At 42.3% G+C, this 25,288-nt stretch overlaps 1 protein-coding gene and 2 non-coding genes across 3 annotated transcripts in view; 1 reads left to right on the forward strand and 2 right to left on the reverse strand.

Annotated features, from left to right (window-relative positions):
• The window catches only part of nup88 (nucleoporin 88), a 50,305-nt gene extending 36,384 nt beyond the window's left edge, over positions 1–13,921 (forward strand). The window contains 3 exon segments of the mRNA XM_078548754.1: positions 12,172–12,205; positions 12,208–12,417; positions 13,723–13,921. Coding sequence (XP_078404880.1) covers positions 12,172–12,205; positions 12,208–12,417; positions 13,723–13,728 — 250 coding nt within the window. The 3' untranslated portion in view covers positions 13,729–13,921.
• Positions 13,922–18,777: 4,856 nt separating this feature from the next.
• Positions 18,778–18,896, reverse strand: LOC144685164 (5S ribosomal RNA). The gene has a single exon (XR_013577664.1). It is a non-coding gene; the product is annotated as a 5S ribosomal RNA (ribosomal RNA).
• Positions 18,897–23,470: 4,574 nt separating this feature from the next.
• LOC144685092 (5S ribosomal RNA) lies at positions 23,471–23,589 on the reverse strand. Its single transcript, XR_013577614.1, has one exon. It is a non-coding gene; the product is annotated as a 5S ribosomal RNA (ribosomal RNA).
• Between the last annotated feature and the right edge of the window lie 1,699 nt (positions 23,590–25,288).

Below are 25,288 nucleotides of genomic sequence, written 5' to 3' on the forward strand. Positions count from 1 at the left end.
ACCACAGTCAGTAAATCTTTAAATCAAGAATATAGACTGTTCCAGCACAGAAACAAGTCATTCGATCCACTATCTCTCTGCTGATATTTTCCCCCTCATAAGTCAGTATAATTCTACTCCGCTGTTTCCTTACCATACCCTTTAACACTTCTCTCTTTCATGTAACAATTTCCCTGCTCAATGCACCCATGGATTTTGCTTCAACATCAGGTTGTACCAGAGAATTCCATGTCCTAACCATTTTTACTAAACTTAACTGCAACCCCCGCTCTACCCTCATCAACTCTTTTGTGATTATCTTAAACTTGTGTATTTGCATTATTGTCTCACTGACCAGTGGAAACAATGTCACTAATTACCTTATTGTAAATCTTCATAACTATGAACACCATAATTATGTCGCCAATTTACCTCCTCTACTCAAGTGGTAAAATTTTTCCAACTATTTCTTCATAAGTGTAGACAACCTTCACTGGTAACATCCTACTGAATCTAGCCGTACCTTTTCCAACACTTTGATATATTTCCTGTTATGGGATGACTGAAAACTACCCAAATTGCAGCTGCTGCAGTAATCGTGTTTATTTGACTTCAGCATGGGTTCAGTACCAAGTAAGCTCGACGCTTGGGCTGGTGAATCAGTTTTCACTACAAGTCAACACCAGAGACGGGTTTTTCCTCACTAAAGGAAGTAAGTTAGACAGGCAGCCTTACTTTTGAAAACATGCTGTGGGAATGTTTTTAGAAAATGACCAGAATACAGGGAGAGACATATTCAGTTGTTGGTTGGAGGATAGACTGCATTATTCTGTTTAAGTCAGGTGACCCACTGGAGTGGGGATAACGTCACATTTTCTTCACTTTGTATCATTACGATAACGTAAGTTATACCCGTTGAATTTAATCTGAACAACCTCTTGCTCTGAATGTTTCACTCTCCATGGCCTTGTCCCTCCTAATCTCTAATCTTCTCCAGTCCTATAGCCCTCTGGGATATCTGCGCTCCTTGAATTCTGGTCTCTTGGGCATTTTTAATCACTCCATCATTTGTGGCTGCGCTTTCAGTTACTGAGGTCCCAAGCTCTGGAATTCCCACCCTAAAACTCTTTGCTATCTTGCTTTCCTCCTTTAAGAAGCTCATTAAAACCTATCTCTTTGATTCAGTATTTGCTCACCTGCCCTAATATCGCCTTATGTGACTTGGTGTCAAGTGTGAAGTATCTTGGAACCTTTCACTACATTTAAGGCACTATATAATGTAGATAAAAGCAACTTCCAAATGAAGCTAAATATCGCCTCTCCTAAGTGCTACTTGTTATGGCACGACTGATGATAAATGCCAAGCTGCCCAAATCCCAGAGGGAAACTTTAAACAGCTGTCACAACAGTTTTTGCAATTTGTATAATATGAGAAGATGTTCTGAAATCAGGAAATGATGTCCCCGACTACTTGTGATGATTTTATAGCAAAGTAAACATTTATTAAAAGAATAAAAGCAAAAAATTACAATTACACTTGAACACAAGAATGGCTTTACACAGTAAACAGTACTTTAAAATAGTTCCACAAGGTCTTAACTTAAACACACTCAGAGCTAAACTTCCATTTTCTGTTCAGCAACTATCCTTATAGATTTTAAAATCTATTAAATTCCAGTAATTTTTACCACACTGTGCAATTTTTTCCTTGGGGCTACTCTGAGGCTGACAGCAACTGGATTTTCAGGTCTGGCCTTGTTTATATTGTCTTCTTGGAGTTCTGTCCAGCTACCCTGCTGCCTTTTGGGAGATCTGACCAGCCACTCCCTCACATAGGCTTCAATATTTCCTTAAATGCATTCCTTCCCTTTGATCTCTCTATTATCTCAACCAGTCTCTTCAGAAATGCTTTCTTCCCAGAATTGATTAAATCGTCCTTTACTTAGCTCTGGCTTGTAAAAACAAACTTGCCCTATCTTTATAATAAAAGCAAAAAGCTGCGGATGCTGGAATTCCAAAATAAAAATAAAAATCCAAAATAAAAATACCTGGAAAAACTCAGCAGGTCTGACAGCATCTGCGGAGAGGATGTTTCGAGTCCGTATGACTCTTCAGCAGAACTAAGGAAAAATAGAAAAGAGGTGAAATATAAGCTGGTTTAAAGGGGGGGTTGGTGGGACAAGTAGAGCTGGATAGAGGGCCAATGATAGGTGGAGATAGCCAAAAGATGTCATAGACAAAAGGACAAAGATGTGTTGAAGGTGGTGATGTTATCTAAGGAATGTACTAATAGGTGACATTAAGGGTAGAAAGCAGGACGAGCAAGGTACAGATAGCCCTAGTGGGGGTGGGGTGGGGGGAAGGGATCGAAATAGGCTAAAAGTTAGAGATAAACAATGGATGGAAATACATTTAAAAATAATGGAAATAGGTGGGAAAAGAAAAATATATATAAAATATTGGAAGAAAGGGGTTGGAGATGGAGGAGAGAGTTCATGATCTAAAATTGTTGAGCTCGATATTCAGTCCGGAAGGCTGTAAAGTGCCTAGTCGGAAGTTGAGGTGCTGTTTGCGTTGAGCTTCACTGGAACATTGCAGCAGGCCAAGGACGGATATGTGGGCATGAGAGCAGGGTGAAGTGTTGAAATGGCAAGCAACAGGGAGGTCTGGGTCATGCTTGCGGACAGACCGAAGGTGTTCCGCAAAGCGGTCACCCAGTCTGCGATTGGTCTCTCCAGTGTAGAGGAGACCGCATTGGGAGCAGCGAATGCAGTAGACTAAATTGAGGGAAGTGCAAGTGAAATGCTGCTTCACTTGAAAGGAGTGTTTGGGCCCTTGGACGGTGAGGAGAGGGGAAGTAAAGGGGCAGGTGTTGCACCTTCTGCGGTTGCATGGGAAGGTGCCGTGGGAGGGGGTTGAGGTGTAGGGGGTAATGGAGGAGTGGACCAGGGTGTCCCGGAGGGAACGATCCCTGCAGAATGCCGCCAGGGAGGGTGAAGGGAAGATGTGTTTGGTGGTGGCATCATGCTGGAGTTGGCGGAAATGGCGGAGGATGATCCTTTGAATGCGGAGGCTGGTGGGGTGATAAGTGAGGACAAGGGGGACCCTATCATGGTTCTGGAAAGGAGAGGAAGGTGTGAGGGCGGATGCGCGGGAGATGGGCCGGACACGGTTGAGGGCCCTGTCAACCGCCGTGGGTGGAAAACCTCGGTCAAGGAAGAAGGAAGACATGTCAGAGGAACTGTTTTTGAAAGTGGCATCATCAGAACAGATGCGACGGAGGCGAAGGAACTGAGAGAATGGGATGGAGTCCTTACAGGAAGTGGGGTGTGAGGAGCTGTAGTCGAGGTAGCTGTGGGAGTCAGTAGGCTTGTAATGAATATTGGTGGACAGTCTATCAGCAGAAATAGAGACAGAGATCAAGGAAGAGAAGGGAAGTGTCAGAGATGGACCATGTGAAAATGATGGAGGGATGGAAATTGGAAGCAAAATCTCCCTATCTTTACCTCATTTCCTTGCACCTTTTTACAACCTGCATATACTCCCTTTGAATTAAAACAACTCAATTCAAAACTATTCCTGTTATAGCTTTATGTAAAACTCTGATTGAAATTCTTCCTGGTTCATTAACATATCAAAACCACTTCTTACTGCTGACTTTAGACCCTTGCCATCACTCTAGCTCTTAACCCAATTACAGCCTGACTACCAGTACCTAAGAAAATATGCCAGCGTTATTAACGCTGCAACAATACAGCATCAATACCCACATCGCTGGCATCAATAGCCAATTTAAACTGCTTGGCACAATTTGGTGTCGCTAAAACTGGTGCTGTTGTCAACTCAGTTTTCAGATTTTTCCATGCATTTTGGCACTCTGATGTCCAGTTGAACCATTTTTTTAAGAGTTCAGTTAATGGAGCAACCACGCTGCTAAAATTTGGCACGAACTTCCTGTAAAAACCACTCATGCCCAGAAATTGTAAAACTTCCCATTTCGTTGAAGGCACTGGGAACTCGTCAGTCGCCTTTACTTTTACATCTCGTGGGGCCTTTGAACTGATAGAGACCATCTGGTGTTAGAGAAGCTGGAACCTCTTTCACCCTTTCTGATAGGTACTTGCCAATATCCTTTCTGCAAGTCAATCTTTGTACTGAGCTTTGATTGTCCCACTTTCTCAATGCAGCCTAACCAGTTTGCGATCGTCCACTCAGCCCGTCGATGGCGGGCTGCGTTCCCCGCCATCGGACATCAGGAACTTCATTGTAATACATCATATCATTATAAGGCCAACCCACCTGATTCATCTCGCCCCGCTGAATCATCCACCCATGCCAGTGGGAAAATACACCAATGTGTTTCACAACAGCATATATAAGGCGTGCACTTGGCGGGCTGCACTTCGCTCGGGACTTCGAGGTTTGTTTGCCTACAATGCTTCGGTCAGCACTCGCAGTCATCAGCGCCAGGCTTCACATCACTTTTAGGAGGCGTCATGGGTAGGTCTCTACCTACCAGATCAGTCATATGTGGGCAGCTTTTCAATGGCTGCAGGGCTAGGGCTTACCTGGGGAAGGGAGAGAATTGACCTTGGGCAAGGGAAGAGGCTGCAGGACGAGGGCTGTACTGCGGAAGGAGGGTAACCCAGGGTGTGTGCGGGGACACATGTTGATCTGTGCAAGCGGCCTCAAGATGGTGAGGGCTGAGGCGGCAGTCTCCAGAGGAGGTGAGGCCAGATGGACATGAGGGTGTGTGTGAGAGAGTGGTGATGTCCCTTGAGCTGGCAGTGAGTGAGATGCCAGTGAATGTGTGATGGGTTTTGAGTGTGTGAGTTTAGAGCGATTAGATGGTTGCCATACCCTGGCTGCATGGAAGAGATCATTTATCCTCTATCTGCATTGGATGGCCAATCACTTTTGCGCAGCTTTGGCACTGATCACAACTGTCACCGCCTACCAAGCCGGGGTGGTAATGTTGCTGCACCTCCTACGGCCAGACTGGGGGTAGAGGACATCACATTGGGCCTCCATGGCGTCCAAAAGGTGCTTGAGGACTGCAGTCTTCTTGCCTTGTGGGGCCATGTCTTCTTTGCTGCAGTCCTGGGCTGGAAGCACTGAGCACGGCTGTACTTGAAATGTGGCACGTGGCGTGATGAAGTGGCGAGGTGACAGCATGGCAGGCGAATTGGAGCCCGCCTGCCATGGAACCATCGTGTACCCTGGGAATGCATAATTAATGTGATGGGTTTGGGACGATACGGTGTGAAAAGGTGTCATTACAACCAGAGGTTAAAGGATTGTTTTTCCCACCCGCTACTGCACTTAGTGCAAATCTGGGACGATTCTGCATAAGTTCCACAGAAAAGTTCATCATAACGTCCTTGCATTTGTACTCTGTCTCTCCTTATAAAGCCCAGAATCCCTTTTTAGCAACTTTCTCAACCTGCTCTACCACCTTCAATAGTTTGTGCATAAAAACCCCCTTTTCTCTCTATTCCTGTACCCCCTTTAAATTGTACCCTTCAAGTCCAAAATTCTAAGTGATGTCTAGCCAAGCTTTATATTAACTATCATAACATCCACACCTTTGTGTTCCAACCCTCTTGCGATAACAGTAAACATTCTGTTAGCATTTAAAATTTTTAGTATCTACCCACTAGCTTTTAGTAATTTTTATAGTTGGATTGTTAAATCTCTCTGATTCTTACATTTTTTAGCTTTTCACTATGGATGGGCAATAAATGTTGGCCTAGCAGTAGCACCCACACCCATGAAAGAATAAATAAAACAAAATAATAGAAAATACTCTGATTTTTCGACCTTGGGTGCAAAGTGGATGATGTTGCATTTCCTCACTTGGAACTCTGTCTGCCACTGTTGTGTCCACTCGCTTAATCTGTTGATGTTCCTTTTGCAACTTCCTGCTCCCATCTACACTACTTACTAGAACTTACTACTTACTAGTCATCAGCAGATCTTGGACATACAGCTTTCTATTCCTTCATCTAAGTATTTTAGAAATATAGGCAAAAGTTTAGGTCTCTACAAATCCCTGGGGGCCACCATTAGTCGCACCCTGTCAGTTGGAGTGCATACACATTATCCCAACTCTGTCTCCTATCTCCTAACCAATTCCCTATCTATGTCAGTAAGTTATCTCCAAAACCATGTGCTCTCAATTTTATTAGGGACCCCCTGTGTGAGACCTTACTGAATGCTTTCTGGAATCCCACATATATAATATCTACAGATACTCCCTTATCTATCACGGTTGCCACCTCAAAACATTAAACTAGGTTTGTTAAACATGTCATACTGTCTACAATTCCATGCTGAAACCCTCTGATCAGTCCAGATTTGTAGGGAGAAAGAGGAGCTTTAGGGAAGGTTTACTGCAAGAAGTGCGATTTAGAATAGAGTGCTGGGAGTTGGGTAATTAAGGGAGTTAGGGAAGGAGGGGAAAGAGATGCTCTTTTGCTTTCTGCTTTCTAACTTTCTCAGTCTTCAGGAAGTGGTCGTACTCTGCTACAGGAGAAGAAGCTAGTTAATTGGTGAGTATCTGGTAAGTGACTAAGGTTTATTCTACTCCTAAGGTTCAAAATAGCCTAGCAACTAGTGGTAAGGTTAATAAAATATATAATAATAAAAGTAAAATATATATTTGAATAAAGTAATTAAATAGTTAATTAATTAAGAATGTCAGGACAGGTGATGTGTCACAGCTGCAGCATGGATGAAGGGATGGATGCCAAATTTGCTGATGACACAAAGATAGGTAGGAAAGTAAGTTGTGAAGAGGACATAAGGAGGCTACAAAAAGATATAGATGGGTTAAGTAAGTGGGCAATGATCTGGCAAATGGAGCATAATGTGGGAAAATGTGAAACAGTCCATTTTGCAGGAAGAATAAAAGAGAAGCATATTATCTAAATGGTGAAAGATTGAAGAGCTCTAAGATGCAGAGGGATCTGGGCGTTCTAGTGCATGAATCTCAAAAGGCTAGTATGCAGGTACAGCAAGTAATTCGGAAAGCTGATCGAATGTTACCATTTATTGTGAGGGGAATAAAATACATAAGTAGGGAGATTATGCTTCAGTTGTACAGGGCACTAGTGAGACCACATTTGGAGTTCTGTGTACAGTATTGATCACCTTATTTAAGGAAGGATGTAAATGCATTTGAAGCAGTTCAGAGAATGTTTACCAGACTAATACCTGGAATGGGTGGGTTGTCTTATCAGGAAAGGTTGGACAGGCTAGGCTTGTATCCCCTGGAGTTTAGAAGAGTAAGAGGTGACTTGATTGAAACATATAAGATCCTGAGGGGTCTTGATAGGCTGGATGTGGAGAGGATGTTTCCTCTTGTGGAAAAATCTAGAAATAGGGGTCACTGTTTAAAAATAAGGGGTTGCCCATTTAAAACGGAGATGAGGTGAAATTTTTTCACCCAGAGGGTCATTAGTCTTTGTAACTCTCTTCCTGAAAAGGTGGTGGAAGCAGAGTCTTTGAATATTTTTAAGGCAGAGGTGGATAGATTCTTGGTAAGCATGGGGGTGAAAGGTTATCGGGGGGAGGCAGGATGCAGATTTGAGGTTACTATCAGATCAGCCATGATCTTATTAAATGACGGAGCAGGCTCAAGGGGCCGAATGGCCTACTCCTCCTTGTTCATATGTCCAAATGCTCAGTCACTCTGTTCCTTAATAACATTTCCCACACTTCAGGCAGTGCATTCCAGATAATCATAACTGTGTTAAAACTTATACCACTGGAAACATTTTCTTCTTTCATAAAATATCAAACCCTTTCATGATTTTTGGAGAAAGGAACATAAAAAGTAAGCCATTTAGCCCTTTGAGCCTGTTATGCCATTCAGTGATTTAATGGCTGGTCTGCAACCAAATTCCCTATTCCACACGGCAATTAATGTCTTTTGAAACAATAATAGGTTTGTTAAATTTTCCCCTAACCTTTTCTGCTCAACAGGGAACACCTCCAGCTGCTGTAGTCTCTCCACATAACTGAAGCCCCACATCTTTGGTGTTATAGTAAATTTACCCTGCACACTCGTGGAGAAATTGACATCGTTCCTAAAGTGTAGTACCCTTAATTATATACTATTTCAGCTGCGGCCTAACTAGCAACGTATTTTTATGAAGGTTTGACATAATATCCTAGCTTTTGTACTCTGTGCCTTTTATTTATAAAGCCAAGGCTCCTGAATGCTTTTTTAACAGCCTTCTGATTTTGCCCTGCGACCTTTGAAAATTTGAATATGTGCACCCCCGGATCTCTCTCTTCCTGCACCTCCTTACAACTGTACCATTTCGCTCATTTGGCCTCTAATTCTTCCTACCAAAATAGGATCACTTCCCACTTCTCTGCCTTTAAATGTCTCTGCTCTGTGTCTGCACATTTCACCAGGCTGTCTGAGCTCCTAAAGCCTGTTACTATTCTCATTGTTCACTACATTTCCGGGTTTTGACATCTGGAAACTTTGAAATCATGGCCTGTGTACCCAGGTTCAGGCCATTAATGTATTTTAAAGATATATTGATATTAAATTGCTTCTATTAAAGTTCTTCCTGTTGATTTGTATTTATTTTTTCAAAGCTAATACTTTATTGTCACCCTCTATTATGAAAACTGATACAAAATGTTCAAGTCTGTAATTTTCTGATTTTCAATTGCAATATTACTTGCGTTTGTCTTTAACAGACCGACATTACTCTTAGCCGGCCCTCTTTTTCTGTTATTTGTAAAAAGCCTTTACTGTTCTTGAGTCCCTCAAGTTTTATCTTATTCCCATTTTTCAGCTCTTACTACTTTCTTAGTCCCCGGAATATTTGCTGTTCTTTTCTTTGTATAGGCCCCTGCTTTTTGTTTTCTGCTATCTCCCACTTCTCATTGATCAAGGTTGTTTAATTACTCAAGTAGAGCTCATGACTTTTAGGGTTTTCTACCAATTATGACTTTGAACAGCTCCCACTTGTTTGTTGTTTTATCCATTAATTGTTCTGCCCTGGCTACTGTGGTCAATTGCTGCCTCATCCCTTCAAAGTCAGCCTTACCCAAATTTAAAAACCTTGATGGTGACCCGCCCTTCCCTCTCTCAAACCCAGCATCACTTTCACTCATGTTATCGTCACTGTTAGCTGGGTGTTCCCTTCCTGTTAGATTACTGACTAATTCAGGTCATTATTCATCACTGAATCTGACATGGCCTGTTGTCTTGTTGATTAAAGAACCTAACAGCTTGAATTTTTCCCGTGTTGGGCGGGCTCGGCAGAGGCGGTCACGGAGCCGACCACTGCCCCCGAACAGCTCCGCACCGCCATTTTACACGGGCAGGCCAGTTAAGGCCCGCCCAGTGTAATGTGCGACCTGTAGCACTTAGCGCTACCTGTGCGGGCAGGGGGAGGAGGGAGAGTTGGGGCCAGAGAGCGCGTCAATCTCCGAGACACGGAGCTGTCTCGGAGATTGAAGTGCTTTTGAAAACAATCAATAAAATCAATAAAAATTTAATGAAACGTGTAACTGTGTCACATGAGATGGGACATGTTTTTATTCTTCAGGAAAACCTTTTACTTATAAAAGCTTTAGGAAACCTCATGGTCCAGACCTTCCTGTCGCTTGCCATTTCGACATTCCACCCTGCTCTCATGCCCACATGTCCGTCCTTGGCCTGCTGCAATGTTCCAGTGAAGCTCAATGCAAACTGGAGGAACAGCACCTCATCTTCCGACTAGGCACTTTACAGCCTTCCGGACTTAACATTGAGTTCAACAACTTCAGATCATGAACTCTCTCCTCCATCCCCAACCCCTTTCTGATCCCCCTTTTTCCAATAATTTATATTTTTTTATATATTTTATATATTTTTCTTTTCCCACCTATTTCTCTTATTTTAAAATGTATTTCCATTATTTTTAAATGTATTTCCATTCATTGTTTTATCTCACCTTTTAGCCTATTTCGATCCCTTCCCCCCACCCCACCCCCACTAGGGCTATCAGTCACTTGCTCGTCTTGCTTTCTACCCTTAATGTCACCATTAGCACATTCCTTAGCTAATATCACCACCGTCAACACCTTTGTCCTTTTGTCTATGACATCTTTGGCAATCTCTTCTTTGCCTCCACCTATCACAGGCCCAATATCCAGCTCTACCTGTCCCACTCCCCTTCAACCAGCTTATATTTCCCCTCATTTCTTTATTTCTTTAGTTCTGATAAAGAGTCATACAGACTCGAAACGTTAACTGTATTCCTCTCCGCAGATGTTGTCAGACCTGCTGAGTTTTTCCAGCTATTTTTGTTTTTATTTAGGAAACCTCATCCCGCTCATGGATGAGGTTTCCTAAAAAACGCAAAGGCCGCTTGGCCTTTGCGCCTGCCCGCCAACTGTGAGGTTGGATGGGCAGTGTAAATTTGACATTAATTACTTCGTTAATGGCCTTTTAATTATCGGCGGGCACCCACCCGACTCCGGAATGAGAGAGCGCAATGACGTCGAGACGCACACCCAATGTTATCACGCGTCACTTTACGCACCGGTGTGTTGGGCCCACCCCTGCACGCCAACTGAAAAACCCTGGCCAATGTTCCAGAAAATGATTTCAAATACACTGTAATTTGCCACCTTTGGAAATTGTTCTGCTTCTCATAGTCTATGTGAAACTTAAAGTCTTCCATTATTACCATCCTGTTTGAGTCAGCCCCTGTATCCGACTGCGTGTGGAAATGGATGCCCTCTCTGAATCAAGAAAGCAGCAGAGCTGAATATTCAATCTCTAACTGCAACTAGACTGACCTCTTGTAGAATCATAAAATGGTAACGGCACAGAGGGGAGGCTATTTGGCCCTTCAAGGCCGTGCCGGCTCTCTGCAAGAGTAATTCAGCTAGACCCACTCCCTCAGCCATTTCCCATAACCTTTCAAATTTTTGTACAATTGCCAACTTGTTTTTGTAATGTTTGTCTCTTGCAACAAAACTCCGATTCTGTTTGCTTTTTCATATCTTTATCTACTGCCACATAAGTGGTACACCATCTATCTGCTCCATTTAAAACTAAAAGGCTTTTGCCCCAAAATGTATTACTGCATGCTTTGCTATGTTGAGCTGCATCTGCCATGTGTCGATCAAGCGTGACCAGGCTAGTCAGCATAGATTTATTTATCTGGAACTGAGATAAATGTCACTCATGTTTAATCGATGAATATTGTCTGCACCAATGCTAGGGGACACACTCTTGTACTTGTGTCCACACTTGTGTACTGAAACTGTTGCTTTGAGCTACAAGGACAGGATACACATCTAGGGGAAAGAGAGCTGGGTGATGAATGTACCAACTACTTCATGTTTATTACTGCACCATCGCATCTAATCTAATCTGTTCTAATCCTACTTTTACTGGTTTTACTGTGTTCTGCTGGTCAGTAGTGTCTACCAATGATCTTCATCAGTATCCAGAAATCACATAAATTCCATTCATCCATAACTGTTCCGAGATTGACTTGGTGTTGGGCCAGCCAACGCTGCATACTTTTGGTGTCTCTCAGGAACCCACAACTTTATCTCCAATGACTGTCCTGCTTCTGTGAATTGTTCTCTATTATAATTCCATTTGAGAAAAAGAAAAAAATGCTTGCATTTATATAGTGCCTTTCACGATCACTGGATGTTCCAAAGCATTTTATAGCTAATGAAGTACTGTTGAAGTGCAGTGCCTGTTGTAACGTAGGAAACGTAGCACCCAATTTGCACACAGCAAGCTCCCACAAACAGCAATGTGATAATGACCAGATAATCTGTTTTTTCATGTTAAGGGATAAAAATTGGCCAGGACATGGGATAACTCATCTTCTTCTCTTCAAAATAGAGGCATAGGATCTTTTACATCACCCAAAAGGGCAGTCAGGGCCTTGTTTAACATCTCATCTGAAAGGTGCATCTCCAACAGTGCAGCATTCCCTCAGTACTGCACTGGAGTGTCAGCCTTTACTTTTGTGCTCAAGTGGAATTTGAACTAGAACTTTCCAACTCAGAGTGCTACCAACTGAGACGTTAAATGAGATGTGACCACTCCTCAGTCACACCAACACCTTGGAATTCTTGATCAGTTATTTTATACAATAACAGATTGATTGGAGAAATTGGTATTCTACTCCTTTATTATTTATTGTTCACTAGATTGGTCCTTGGGATGAGAGGGTGCCCTATGATGAGAGGCTGAGTAAATTGAGCCTATATTTTCTGGAGTCTAGAAGAATGAGAGGTGATCACATTGAAACATACACGATCCTGAAAGGGCTTGTTGACAGGGTGGACACAGGGGGGTTGTTTCCCAGGCTGGGGGCTCTAAAACACCGGAGGCACAGTCTCAGGATAAACTGTTCATCATTTAGGACTGAGATGAGAGACTTCTACATTCAAAAGGTTTGTGAATCTTTGGAATTCCCTATCCCAAAGGGCTGTGGATGCTCTATCACTGACTTTTTAAGGCTAGGATAGACAGATTTTTGATGCCTTGGAATCGAGTGATATGGGGAGTGAGTGGAAAAGTGGAGTTGAAGTCCAAGATCAGCCATAATCATATGGAATGATGGAGCAGGCTCGACAGGCTGTATGGCCCCTACTCCTGCTTCTACCTCTTGTGTTCTTGTATCCCAAAGCAATGGTCCATTTTTAGAATCCTAGAACCATATAAAAGTTATGGCGCAGAAAGAGGCCATTCAGCCCATCATGTCTGTGCCGGCCAGAAAAAGATGAAAAAGAAACTAGCTGCTCATTTTAATCCCACCTTCCAGCACCTGGTCTGTAGTCTTGCAGGTTAAAGCGCTTCAGATGCAGATCCAAGTACCTTTTAAATGAGTTGAACGTTTGTAGGCAGTGAATTCCAGACACCAACCACCCTCTGGGTGAAAAGGTTTTTCCTCATGTCCCCTCTAATCCTTCTACCAATCACCTTAAATCTATGCCTCCTGGTAATTGACCTCTCAGCTAGGGGAAACAAGTCTTTACTGTCTGCCCTATCTAGGCCTCATAATTTTGTGCACCTCCATTAGGCCACCCCTCAGCCTTCTCTGTTCTAAGGAAAACAGCCCTAGCCTATCCAATCTCTCCTCATAGCTGCAATTTTCAAGCCCTGGCAGCATCCTTGTAAATCTCCTCTGTACTCTCTCCAGAGCAACTATGTCTTTCCTGTAATTTGGTGACCAGAGCTGTACACAAAATTCCAGCTGTGGCCTAACCAGCATTTTAAAAAGTTCAGTCATTACATCCCTGCTTTTGTATTCTATACCTTATCCAATAAAGGAAAGCATTCCAAATGCTTTTTTGACCACCTTATCGACCTGTCCTACTACCTCCAGGGACCTGTGGACATGCACTCCAAGGTCTCTCACTTCCTCAATCCCTCTCAATATCCTCCCATTTATTGAATCTTCCCTTGCTTTATTTTCCCTCAAAATTAGAAAATTAAGCAAATAAAATCAAGGGTGTAACTGTCTTTGACAGCAATTAAGCAAGTTATTTCTTTATAGATGGTGACCTATTCTAAGTATAACTGTTCAGATTTTCAATATAATTTCATAGATTTTTGTTGGGTGGAGGTAGTATGGTTTACAGAATCAAGGTAGAGTTAAGATACGGATCAATTATGCTCTAATTGAATAGCAGAACAAGCTTCAGGGTTTAATGGCTGATAGTCAATTATTTTAATATTGTCTTAATCTTTTTCAGGAGTGACCGTATTGCTGAAATGGTGAAGAAGATTAATGACATTCGAACTCATGTGAACTTTTAACTCCTGAACTTTTCTATTCTGCTCACTGATGCCAGGTTATTTTTCAAGCTGCAATGTTTGAAAATGGGATGGGCAACGACCTCAATTACACTGAAACAACATTGAGACAAAGCAAAAACAGCATTTCCAACACTGCTGATCTGTTCTTGACTAGGCTTATTTGCAATATGCATAAAGACCCAAATTGTTTTAACCTTGCATCTCTCAGATATTTTTGTGATTTATATGCAATTCTTCAATTAAAAAATCATTGATAGAGGCACTGGCGCTGCAGCAAGAATTAGTGCAAGGACTCCCATCGACCTCAGATTATTAAACTAATTCTTCTCTATACATTATATTTCATTAATTCCAAATGACTGACTAATGACCCACGTCTTGTTGGACTAAGTGTCACCAGTAAAAGGGATATTTTTTCATCTGATTCCTGGCTGATGCCATGTACAGTTTCACCTTTTGCCTAAGTAGCAGTTCTTCCTGTGTAAGCCTAGAGTTTAAACATCAGGAGGCAATTCGAGCACAGCCTTATTCCAGAATTGTGCTGTGTTCAAAACCGTGAAATATTTGCTTTATCCACTACTTTGGTAGCTGCTTTTCCAGGGGAAAAATACCCCCCCGTTTCTATCTGTTCTTACTTCATGCTGTGGGGATGGATAAACCTTCCATACCACTGCCAGGTGCTGCTCAGGACCAAGTCTCTGGCAATTCCTTTTCCTGCTGTGTTAGTGTTACTGTTTCAGCTTTAACCTGGTTTTCATAGCAGGAGTACGGTCTCATCATAGCTAGGCAGGTATATTTGCTCATTCATACTGCTGATTTTCTACTTCTGTCAATTATTGCTTCCTTTTAATGTATAAAGGAAGTTTGCACACTTTTCACCAGATTTATTTTTCACACTTTCAATGTTTTTTTGAACTAGTTTGGAAAGCCCAGCCCAGAGAAACTATCCCTTGAAATGGCTTGGAACTTCAGTCTGAGTGCTTTTTGATTAGCCTGTTTAGGAAAAAGATTAGATCTCCTGATCCCCACCTTGGCAGTAGGAGCACTGCCCCTGGCTTTATGCTTCTGATCAGCTGAGTGGGAAAACCAGCCACAGTCCCACTCTGGACTGGGGTCCAGTGGCTGCTGCTGGAAAGTCTGTGCAAGTCTTGTGAAAATGTGATTGAAATTCGTTCTAATATCCATGTCCCTCATTGAGAAATGGTCAGATGGGTGAGATGAGGGGAAGCGGAGGAGAGATGACTGCTGGCAGATATGGAACTTTGCGTGACATGAGACAGTACTTTAGGAAAGGAGAGGCAACTCCTCATTCAGGTTTGCTCCTATAATTATCTAAAGTAAACATTTTAAAATGTTTGAAATATTTTGGAAATTCTTGTAAATGAAACTGTCAATTTGTACTTCGGCATCCAGTTTATTTTTGCATCTCACAGCTGTTGCTTTGATTTATGGAAAGCAGCTACTCCTTTTGGAGGTGTGATGGCTGTTGGACCTATTTCATTCCAACCCTATAAATGCCATGAAGAAGAGAGTAATTTTAACTTCATGCATCCGATGGGGACAAGGTTCAAACACTGGTGTTATATCCTGCCCAATTTTACTCTCCATTGAAGTCAGTTTCCCATTAGATTAAAATTACCCCAATATTTTGTTAGAAAAGTAATATTTAGATATTTTGACCCAAAGTATCCAGAGCAAATGACAAGATCCTTTTTTAAAAGAAGTACCTTGCTGTGTAATTTTGTGTACTTTTTACATCTGTATGAATAAATGCTTTTATATGGTACATGAGGTAGTCTTCTTGAAGAAACTGGATAAAATGGCTTTGGCTGTGTGTCTAATGCATAGGAGGTTGCGCAGTACGGCTGAGCGAAGATGGTGTTGCTTCTCATCCATTTCTTAAATAGAGGCATAGGGAATGAAAAAGAAAATGCTGAAAATACTCAGGAGGTTAGGTGGCATTTGTGGACAGAGAAAGAGTTAACATTTTAGGTTGATGATCTTTCATCAGTGAATGATATAGCAAGTTTGAAACAAATAGAGGCAGGGAAAGGAAGGGGTGCAGGAAGGAAAGACTGAAGGGGAGAGTCTGTGATAGGGCAGAAAGTAGGAGAAATTAAATGACAAAAGGATAACTGGGCAAGACATAAGTGGGTCATAATAGGATAGGTAAAGAAACAAAAGATTGGTTTGGAAGAGCTGTAAATGACAACAAAAGGAACATTACCAGTCTGAAACAAATTGGAGCAGTAGTTATGATCTGGTATTGTTGAATTCAGTGAGTCTGGAAGTCTGCAAAGTGCCTGATTGAAAGGTGAGCAGTTGTTCCTAGTTAGAATAGTATAAGAGGCTAAGGACAATGAGTCCAGAGTGAAAGTAAGGCGGAGAATTAAAATGGAAGCTCAGGGCCACACTTGCTGACTGGAACACTGGTGCACCACAAAGTGATCACCCAATCTGTATTTGGTCCTCCCCAGTATAGAGGAGATTGCATCTTTATAAGATCATAAAAAATAGGAGTAGGCCTTTTGGCCCATCGATAGAAAAGGGAGTCAAGGGTTATGGGGCAGAAGGCAAAGTGGAGTTGAGGCCACAACCAGATCAGGCATGATGATATTTAATGGTGGAGCAGGCTTGAAGAGCTGACTGGCCTACTCCTGCCCCTAAGTCCTATGTTTTCTTTAAAAATCTGTATAACTCAGCCTTTAATATATTCAATGAGCCCCCACTGCTCACTGGAGTAGAGAATTCCAAAGATGAGCGATCTTCAGGGATGAAATTCCACTTCGTTTTCCACTTGATGAGGCGATCCCTTATTTTCAAACTGTGCCCCCTAGTTCTAGTTTCCCCCACAAGGGAAAGCATCCTCTGAGCATCCACCCTGTCAAGCCCCCTCCGGACCTTATATGTTTCAATAAGGTCAGTCATTCTTCTTCTAAACTCCAATGAGTATATGTCCAACCTGCTCAACCTTTCCTCATAAGACAACCTCTTCGTCACAGGAATCAGTCGAATGAATCTTTTCAGAACTGCTTCCAATGCAAGTATATCCATCCTTAAATAAGGAGACCAAAACTGTCCATAGAATTCTAGGTGCAGTCTCACCAGCGCCCTGTACAGTTGTAGCAAGACTTCCCTACTTTTATATTCCATCACCCTTACAATAAAGGCTAATGTTCCATTTGCTTTCCTAATTACTTGAGGTATCTGCATGCTAACTTTGTGATTCATGTACAAAGACACCCACACTTCTATACTGCAGCATTCTGCAGTCTCCATTTAAATAATATTCTGCTTTTCTATTCTTCCTGTCAAAGTGGGCAACCTCACATTTTCCCACATTCTACTCCATCTGCCAAATCTTTGCCCACTCTCACTTAAACTATCTATATCTCTTTGCAGACTCTTTGTATCCTCCTCACAACTTAATACACCACCTACCTTTGTGTTGTCAGCAGATTTGACTACAATAGTCAGACCCTTCATCCAAGTCATTAATATAGTTCATAAAGAGTTGAGGCCCCAGCATGGATCCCTGCAATTTATCCCGACACTGTTTCCTGTTAGCGCATCAGCCCTGTATCCATGCTAATATATCACCCCCATCACAATAAGCCCTTACCTTTCATATGACATCTTATCAAATGCCCTTTGGAAATCCAAATACACTACATCTACTGGTTCTGCTGTATCCACCCTGCTTGTCACAGCCTCAAAAATACTAAGTTTGTCAAGCACAATTTCCCTTTCACAAAACCATGCTGACTCCGTCTGATTGTATTATGATTTTCTAAATGTCCTTAATAATGGATTCCAGCATTTTCCCAGTGGCAGATGTTAGGCTAACTGGCCTCTAGTTTCCTGCTTGCTGACCCCCTCCTTTCTTGAATAGAGGTGTTATATTTGCTGGTTTCTAATTGGCTGGGATCTTTCCAGAATCTAGGGAATTTTCAAAGATTACAACCAATGCATCCACTATCTCTACAGCCACCTCTTTTCAGACCCTAGGATGCAGGCCATCAGGTCCAGGGGACTTGTCAGCCTTCAGTGTTATTAGAAGCAAATACAGTAAACCAAATTGAAAGAAGTACAGGTAAATCGCAGTTTCACCTGGATGGAGAATTTGTAGATAGTGGGAAAGAAGGAGGTAAAGGGCAGGTGTTGCATTACCACACTTTTTTTATTTGTTCATGGGATGTGGGCATTGCTGGAAAGGTCAGCGTTTATTATCTATCCCTGACTGCCTTTGAGAAGGTGGTGGTGAGCCGGTGCCTTGAACTGCTGCCTTTATTTTTGCAAAAGTATACTTTATTCATAAAATATCTGAAAGAACATTATGAAACATTTCAAAATGGCCATCACAAAAATTGCAATCATATTCAAGGTTTCCACATAGATCATGTCGCACCCTGAGGTGCTTCAATACAATCAAGGAACATTAGACATTTCAAAACGGTCATAACCGGCAGTCACACAGTGCAATGGTATTTAAAACAAAAGCAAAAATACCTGGAAAAACTCAGCAGGTCTGACAGCATCTGCGGAGAGGAACACAGTTAACCTTTCGAGTCCGTATGACTCTTCAACAGAACCCCCGACTACACCCCGCCCCCCCCCCCCCCCGGACTACATTCCCCCGACTACACCCCCCCCTTTGTTCTGTTGAACAACCTCTTCGTCACAGGAATCAGTCGAATGAATCTTAACTGTGTTCCTCTCCGCAGATGCTGTCAGACCTGCTGAGTTTTTCCAGGTATTTTTATTTTTGTTTTGGATTTCCAGCATCCGCAGTTTTTTGCTTTTATCGCAATGGTATTTAAGTTGTCTACATAGATCATGTTGCACTCTGAGGTACTGCTGCTGTCTATATGGTGAGAGGAAAGTGAGAGAGACTGTGTGTGTGCAGGAGTGAGCAGCTAAAAGGATGTTTGTTGCTTGATGAATGGCAGTGTGAGGGTGCAGAGGTTTGAGCAGCCTCTGGTGGCAGCAAAAGCCTACTGCACCTGGTATTCCCAGGCGGTCTCCCATCCAAGTACTAACCAGGCCTGAGTCTGCTTAGCTTCCGAGATCAGACGAGATCGGGCGTGTTCAGACTAGTATGGCCGTAGGCATTTGCTGACTGGTTTTCTGGCTACTTGAAGGCACACAGCTCTGACTCTGCTTGCATTTGAAAGCATTCTAGTGCACCAAAAGATTTAATTTCACTTCTTTCCCCCGCACTTTACTCTCTTGCTGCTCTGCCCCCACAGACACAAATCACAAACCTTTCCCTTCATCAGGAACACAGCGACAGGTAGGCTATTTGGACCCTCTAGTCTATCCCACCATTCAATGAATCATGGTTCATCTGCCTTTGAACTCCATATCCTTGCCTTGCTGTCCCCCTCACCCCCACCCATCATTAATGCCTTTGCTTAATAAAAGCCTACCAATCTCAGATTAAAAATTGACCATAGATCTAGCATTAATTGCCTTTTGTGGAAAAGTTATCCTAACTACTACTTCCCTTTGTGTGTGGAAGTGTTTTCTAATTGCACTGCTGCAAGATGTACTCTAACTTTTAGACTAAGCTCCCCTGGTCCTAGACTCCCCAACCAGAAGAAATAGGTTCTCTCTATGTACTCTCTCTACCTGTTCTCCTGAACATCTTGAGAACTTTGATCAAATCACCTCTTGACCTTCTAAAGTCCAATGAATACAACCCTACTTTGTATAATCTCTCCTCATAATTAAATTTTTGGAGTCAGATATCATTCTGATAAACTTATGCTGCACTCCTTCAAAAGCCAATATATTCTTCATAAGCCGGAGAGCCCAGAACTGCTCCCAGTCCTCCAGGTGCAGTCTAAGCATAACTTCACCCCTTTGTTTTCCAGTCCTCTTGATATAAAGGTCAGTTTTCCATGTACCTTTTTTGATTACTTTTCTGCTTTTTTGTTTCCTTTTTCTTTCATTTTACAGCCTTCCGGATTCAATGTCGATTTCAACAATTTAAGATCATAATCTCTGCTGTTAGTTTTTAACCTATTGCTAATCATCTTATTATTACGGCATAAGAACAAAAAAGAAGCAAGAGAAGTACATTAGGCCCCTCGAGCCATTCAATTCGATCATGGCTGATCTACCTCAGCTCCAAATTCCTCCTTTGACTTCCTGAGAGATTGAAAATCTATCAATCTCAGTTTAAAGTATGCTCAACGATAGAGCAGCCACAACTCTCTGGGGTAGACAATTCGAAAGATTCACAACTCTTTGAGTGTAGAATCTTCTCCTCATTTCAGTCTAAATTAAATTAAATAAAATGCATTTTGGAAATCCAAGTTTACGACATCTATTGCTTCCCCTTTATCTACCCGACTATTTACCTTCTGCAAAAGCTCTTACTGTCAGTCATGATTTTCCTTTCGTAAAACCAAGTTGACACTGATCATACTATGGGTTTCTAAGTGTAGAGTTAAGACTTCCTTAATAATACATAGCAGAATTTTCCTGACAACTGATGGCAGTAAAGGCCCTGTTTTTCCCCCTCCCTCCTTTCTGGAATAGCAGTGTTATATTTGTAAACATCCAATCCTATTCTGGAATCTATGGATTTTGCAAATCCGAACCCATACATCCACAATCTCTGCAGCTTCCTGGTTTAGAACCCTAGAATGTAGATCAGCAGATTCTGGGGAATTGGTCAGCTTTTAGTCCCTTAAGTTGTTTCTCCAATACTTTCTCTCTGCTGATATTAATTCCCTTCATTCCACAGTCTTGTTAGCCCCTTGGTGATCCTCTATTTCCAGTATACAGCTTGTGTCTTCTACACTGATGACAGACACACTATATTTCTTCAACCTCTCTGCCATTTCCTTGTTCCCTCTGATAATCTCTCCTGTCTCTGCTTCTAAGGGACAAACATGCATTTTCACTACTCTCCTCTTTTATCCATCATCCATACGAATCTGTTTTTATGTTCTAGGCTAGTTAACTGTCATTTTATTAGTTCCCTTTTTATCAACTTTTTGGTGGCCCTTTGCTGGTTTGTAAAACACACTCATTGGTCAGGCTTACTGCTGGTCTTTGCAACATTATAAGTCTCTTCTTTTAATCTAATAGTATCCTTAACATCCTTCGTAAGCCACACATGGATGTTTCTTGCTCAGTTTTTGATTTTTTAATGGAATGTATTTTTGTTGAACTCTTGTTTCTTTAAATATTTCCCAATATCTATTTACTGCCATTTATTGTAGTCTATTTACCCAATCAACCTTAGCCAGCTCTCCCCTCACTCCTAAGTAATTGGCTTTGTCTAATTACAAGATTCTTGCCTGGCACTGGATTATGTTGCTTTCAAACTTAATGTGGAATTCAATGGTACCATCACTTTTCCCCAGAGGATCATTGACGATGAGATTACAAATTAAACCTGCCTCATTGCACAATGCTTGGTCTAAAACACCTTTATCCCCAATTGGTTCCACAACGGATTGTTCCAGGAAACTATCATGAAATTATTCTTTCCAGGCAACCTTTACTAACTTCATTTGTCCAGCCTATATCAAGATTAAAATCCCCACAATTATGACATTCCCTTTGTTACAAGCTCAAGTTCTTTCTCCTTTAGTGCTCTGTCTAACAGTATAACCTCTGTTAGGGACTGTACAAATTCCTCACATCAACTTTTTCTGACCCTGTTAATCTTATTCTCCGCCCACACTGATTCTACTTCCTGATTTTCTGAACCAAGATTCTTTCTTACTAATATCCTTACGTCACCTTGCATCAGGGCTACTCCTCATTTTTCGTTCTGCCTGTCTTTTGGAAATGTTGTGTACCCTGGAATACTTATTTCCCAACCTTGGTCACCCTTTAAGCATGACTTTGTAATGGCGATGAGATCAAAACCATTTAGCTCTCTTTATGCCACGAGTGTATCTTTCTTGTTGTGATTTCTTCTCACATTCAGCATTGTTTGTGTCTCTCCACAACTACATAAGGGGTTTGTACTGAGGGCCCAGCAGTGGAGGTAGGTTGCACAGAGGCCCTGGTCTGTCCTGCACCTGTTTATCCAGAACCACACTCGCCATGGCAGTTCAAAGCCTGCTATTTATAGATAGCGTTTATCACAAGGAACTTGTTAGTGAATTCCTGTGTCTCCATTCCTTGATCCAAAGGATGTCAGCTGGCAGATCTTGCTCAGGAAGGGTGCTCCATAGGGGGAGCCGAGATGGAAGGCGAGCAGAAGGTGGGTCGAACAGGTCATCATTGACTGGTAAGTGAGATGCAGCATGGATGGTTTCATCCAGCTTGTGGGTTTTCATCAGTCATAGGATGAGTGGCAGAGTCATGTTTGCAAGGACAGGAAGGCAGGGGAAGGGGTGTTGAGCGGAAAGTTCCAGTTATGATGCGCATTGTTGCATTCAATTGAACGTCAACAAGATGTGTTTGTGGTGACCTTTGCCAGACAGGTGCACAGTACTGTGCTGCCGATTATGACCAGGCAAGTGCTGAGGTGCGGAGTGTTGTGGCAGCAACAGCAACACTCCAAGTAGATCCAGTAGGATTGGTTAGGTTGTTTCTGTTTTTGACCTTTGCTGTTTTGTTCAAATGTTCCCAGTAGGCCAGAGTCCTCTCCAGAGTCATTCAAAGTATGTAGAGTTGGGATCATGTAGATGTGCAATTCTTTGCTGACACTGGCATTGTGGAGGTGGAATACACTGGATATAATTTTAGAGAGAATTAATGCCACGTGCTGCAGTAGTTCATCAGCTTTGTTAAGTATCTAATTTGGGGTTCAGATGGATGGCGTTTGGGTCTTCAATTTCTTCAGATTAGATGAACTGGTGGGACGTGGGTGTTGGCAGGTCATTTGTATCTATGTTGAACAGGGTTGGGGCTCCCACTGAGCCCTGTCTGTTGGTCAGTCTTCCTCATGCACTTCTCCCTTGCCCAAGGTGGACCCTGAATCGTCTGTTGTGAAGGAATATTTCAACAACTGTCCCGACCTGGGTTTGGAGCATTCTGGACAACTTTAGGAGCAGGCCAGTGAGTCACGCTGCATCGTAAGCAGCTGGGAGGTCCAGGCGCACATTGCTTGTCTTCAGCTTCTTTTGGAAGCCATTTTCAATGGAGGTGATGAGTGGCCAGAACTTGATCACATGTGCTGCAACCCTTACGGAAACATAACGGTCGACATAAAGGATGGTCTCTACTTCCAGAGATACGTGTTGCAGGATAAGACGCTCCAAGATCATAAAGCAAACAGAAAGTAGTGAAATCGGTCAATAGCTGATTGCCAGTGTGAGATCTTTAATGGGTTTTGATACAGCAGTGATTTTTTTGCCATACGCCACACCATCGGGTGTGAGTGTGAGCTGATGATTCTTGTGTAGAACTGAGTCAGACAGGCATGAGCACAGGGACCAAGTTGTTTCAGGAATTCTGGAGCAATGTTGTCACACTTCACCGCTTTGCCACCTTTCAAGCCGCACCGAACTTTCTCCAGTTCTGTGATCTTGAAGGGATCAGATCTCTGTGTTCTGCATGTTGCAGGAAGAGAATGTGCAGCAAAGAGATGGTGAGAGGAAAGCGAGAGAGAGACAGTGTGTGTGCAGGAGTGAGCAGCTAAAAGGATGTTTGTTGCTTGATGAATGGCAGTGTGAGGGTGCAGAGGTTTGAGCAGCCTCTGGTGGCAGCAAAAGCCTACTGCACCTGGTATTCCCAGGCGGTCTCCCATCCAAGTACTAACCAGGCCTGAGTCTGCTTAGCTTCCGAGATCAGACGAGATCGGGCGTGTTCAGACTAGTATGGCCGTAGGCATTTGCTGACTGGTTTTCTGGCTACTTGAAGGCACACAGCTCTGACCCTGCTTGTATCTAAAAGCATTCTACTGTACCGAAGGTTTCAATTTCTCTTTTTTTTCATCCTTTTCTCCCTCTCCCCACCTTATTTTCTTGGTGCCCCGCCCTCACAGACACTAATTACAAGCCTTTAACTTCATCAGGAACATAGCAACACAAGTAGGCTAGTTGGCCCCTCGAATCTATCCCACCGTTCAATGAATCATGGTTCATCTGCCATCTAACTCTGCCTTCCACCCCACCCCCCATCTTTAATACATTTGCTTGGCAAAAATCTACCAATCTCAAATTTAAAATTTGCCATTCAAGTAGCATTCATTGCCTTTTACAGATGAGAGTTTTGAACTTCTATTACTCTTTCTAATTACACTCCTGAAGGGCGTGGCTCTAATTTGTAGACCAAGCGCCCATCGTTCCTAGACTCCCCAACCAGCAGAAGTAGTTCCTCTCTATGTACTCTCTCCCTCTCTCTCTCTCTCTCTCTCTCTACCTGTCCTTCTGAATATCTTGAAAACTTTGATCAAATCACGTCTTGACCTTCCAAATTCCAAGGAATGCAACCCAACTTTGTTGAATCTCTCCTCGTAATTAACCTCTTGGAGTCCTGGTAAATTTACGCTGCACTCCCTCCAAGGCCAATGTATCCTCCGTAAACTGTAAAGGCCAGAACTACCCGCGGTACTCCCAGTGCAGTCTAACCACAGGGCTTTGTATAGCTGAAGCATAACTTCAACCCCCTTGTATTCTAGTCCTCTTGATATAAAGGTCTGTTTTCCATGTGCCTCTTTCATTATTTTTCTGCTATTTTTTTGCTTTTAACTTTACTGCCTTCCGATTCAACAGAGTACAGCAATTTCAGATCATAATTTCTCTTGCTATTTTTTAAGCTATTAGTGATTATCCTATTATTATTAACACATACGCACATAGAAGCAAGAGAAGGACATTTGGCCTCTTGAACCTGCACTGCCATTCAATTTGATCATGGTTGATCTACCTCAAATCCACTTCCCTCCCTTGATTCCACGAGAGATCAAAAATCTATCAATCTCGCTCTTAAGTTATGCTCAACGATAAAGCAGGCACAACCCTCTGCGGTAGGCAACATTCTAAAGATTCACAACTCTTTCGGACAGGAGGTGGTTTTAATTTAAACAGCCCTGATTTCTCCTCTCACCACCTGTCCGTAAACAGGCGTTATTGATTTTTGATTTCCTTTTATATTTGGTGCCGTATTTTCCCAGCCCCTCAGTTTTGGTGTGGTCCAATTCTCTATTAATAACCACAGCAAACTGGAGATAGAGTCGACTAAAAGTGTCAGTTTATTATGAATTATTATAAAGAGTTAAGTTTACTATAAAATTCAAGGTTCTGACGAAACTGAGTGCAGCCCTGGAGTTTGGTGAGTGGGGGAATTTGGTGAAGGGGGGAAGGAGGTGTTTGTTTCCTTTTTCTGTCTTTCTCACCCTGTAGGAATTGATTCTTGCTCTACTATTGGCAAAGGAGTTTGGTGAGTATCTGGTAAGCGGGTAAGTTCTATTCTAACCCTAAGGCTTAAAGTATCACACAAATTGGTGGTAAAGTTAACTAAATATGTAAAAATGCAACATAAGTGATTAATATAATTAAGTAATTATTTAAAACACATTAAGGATGG

Source organism: Cetorhinus maximus, chromosome 9 (genome assembly GCF_964194155.1).
Source record: "Cetorhinus maximus chromosome 9, sCetMax3.hap1.1, whole genome shotgun sequence".
Classification (NCBI taxonomy): domain Eukaryota; kingdom Metazoa; phylum Chordata; class Chondrichthyes; order Lamniformes; family Cetorhinidae; genus Cetorhinus; species Cetorhinus maximus.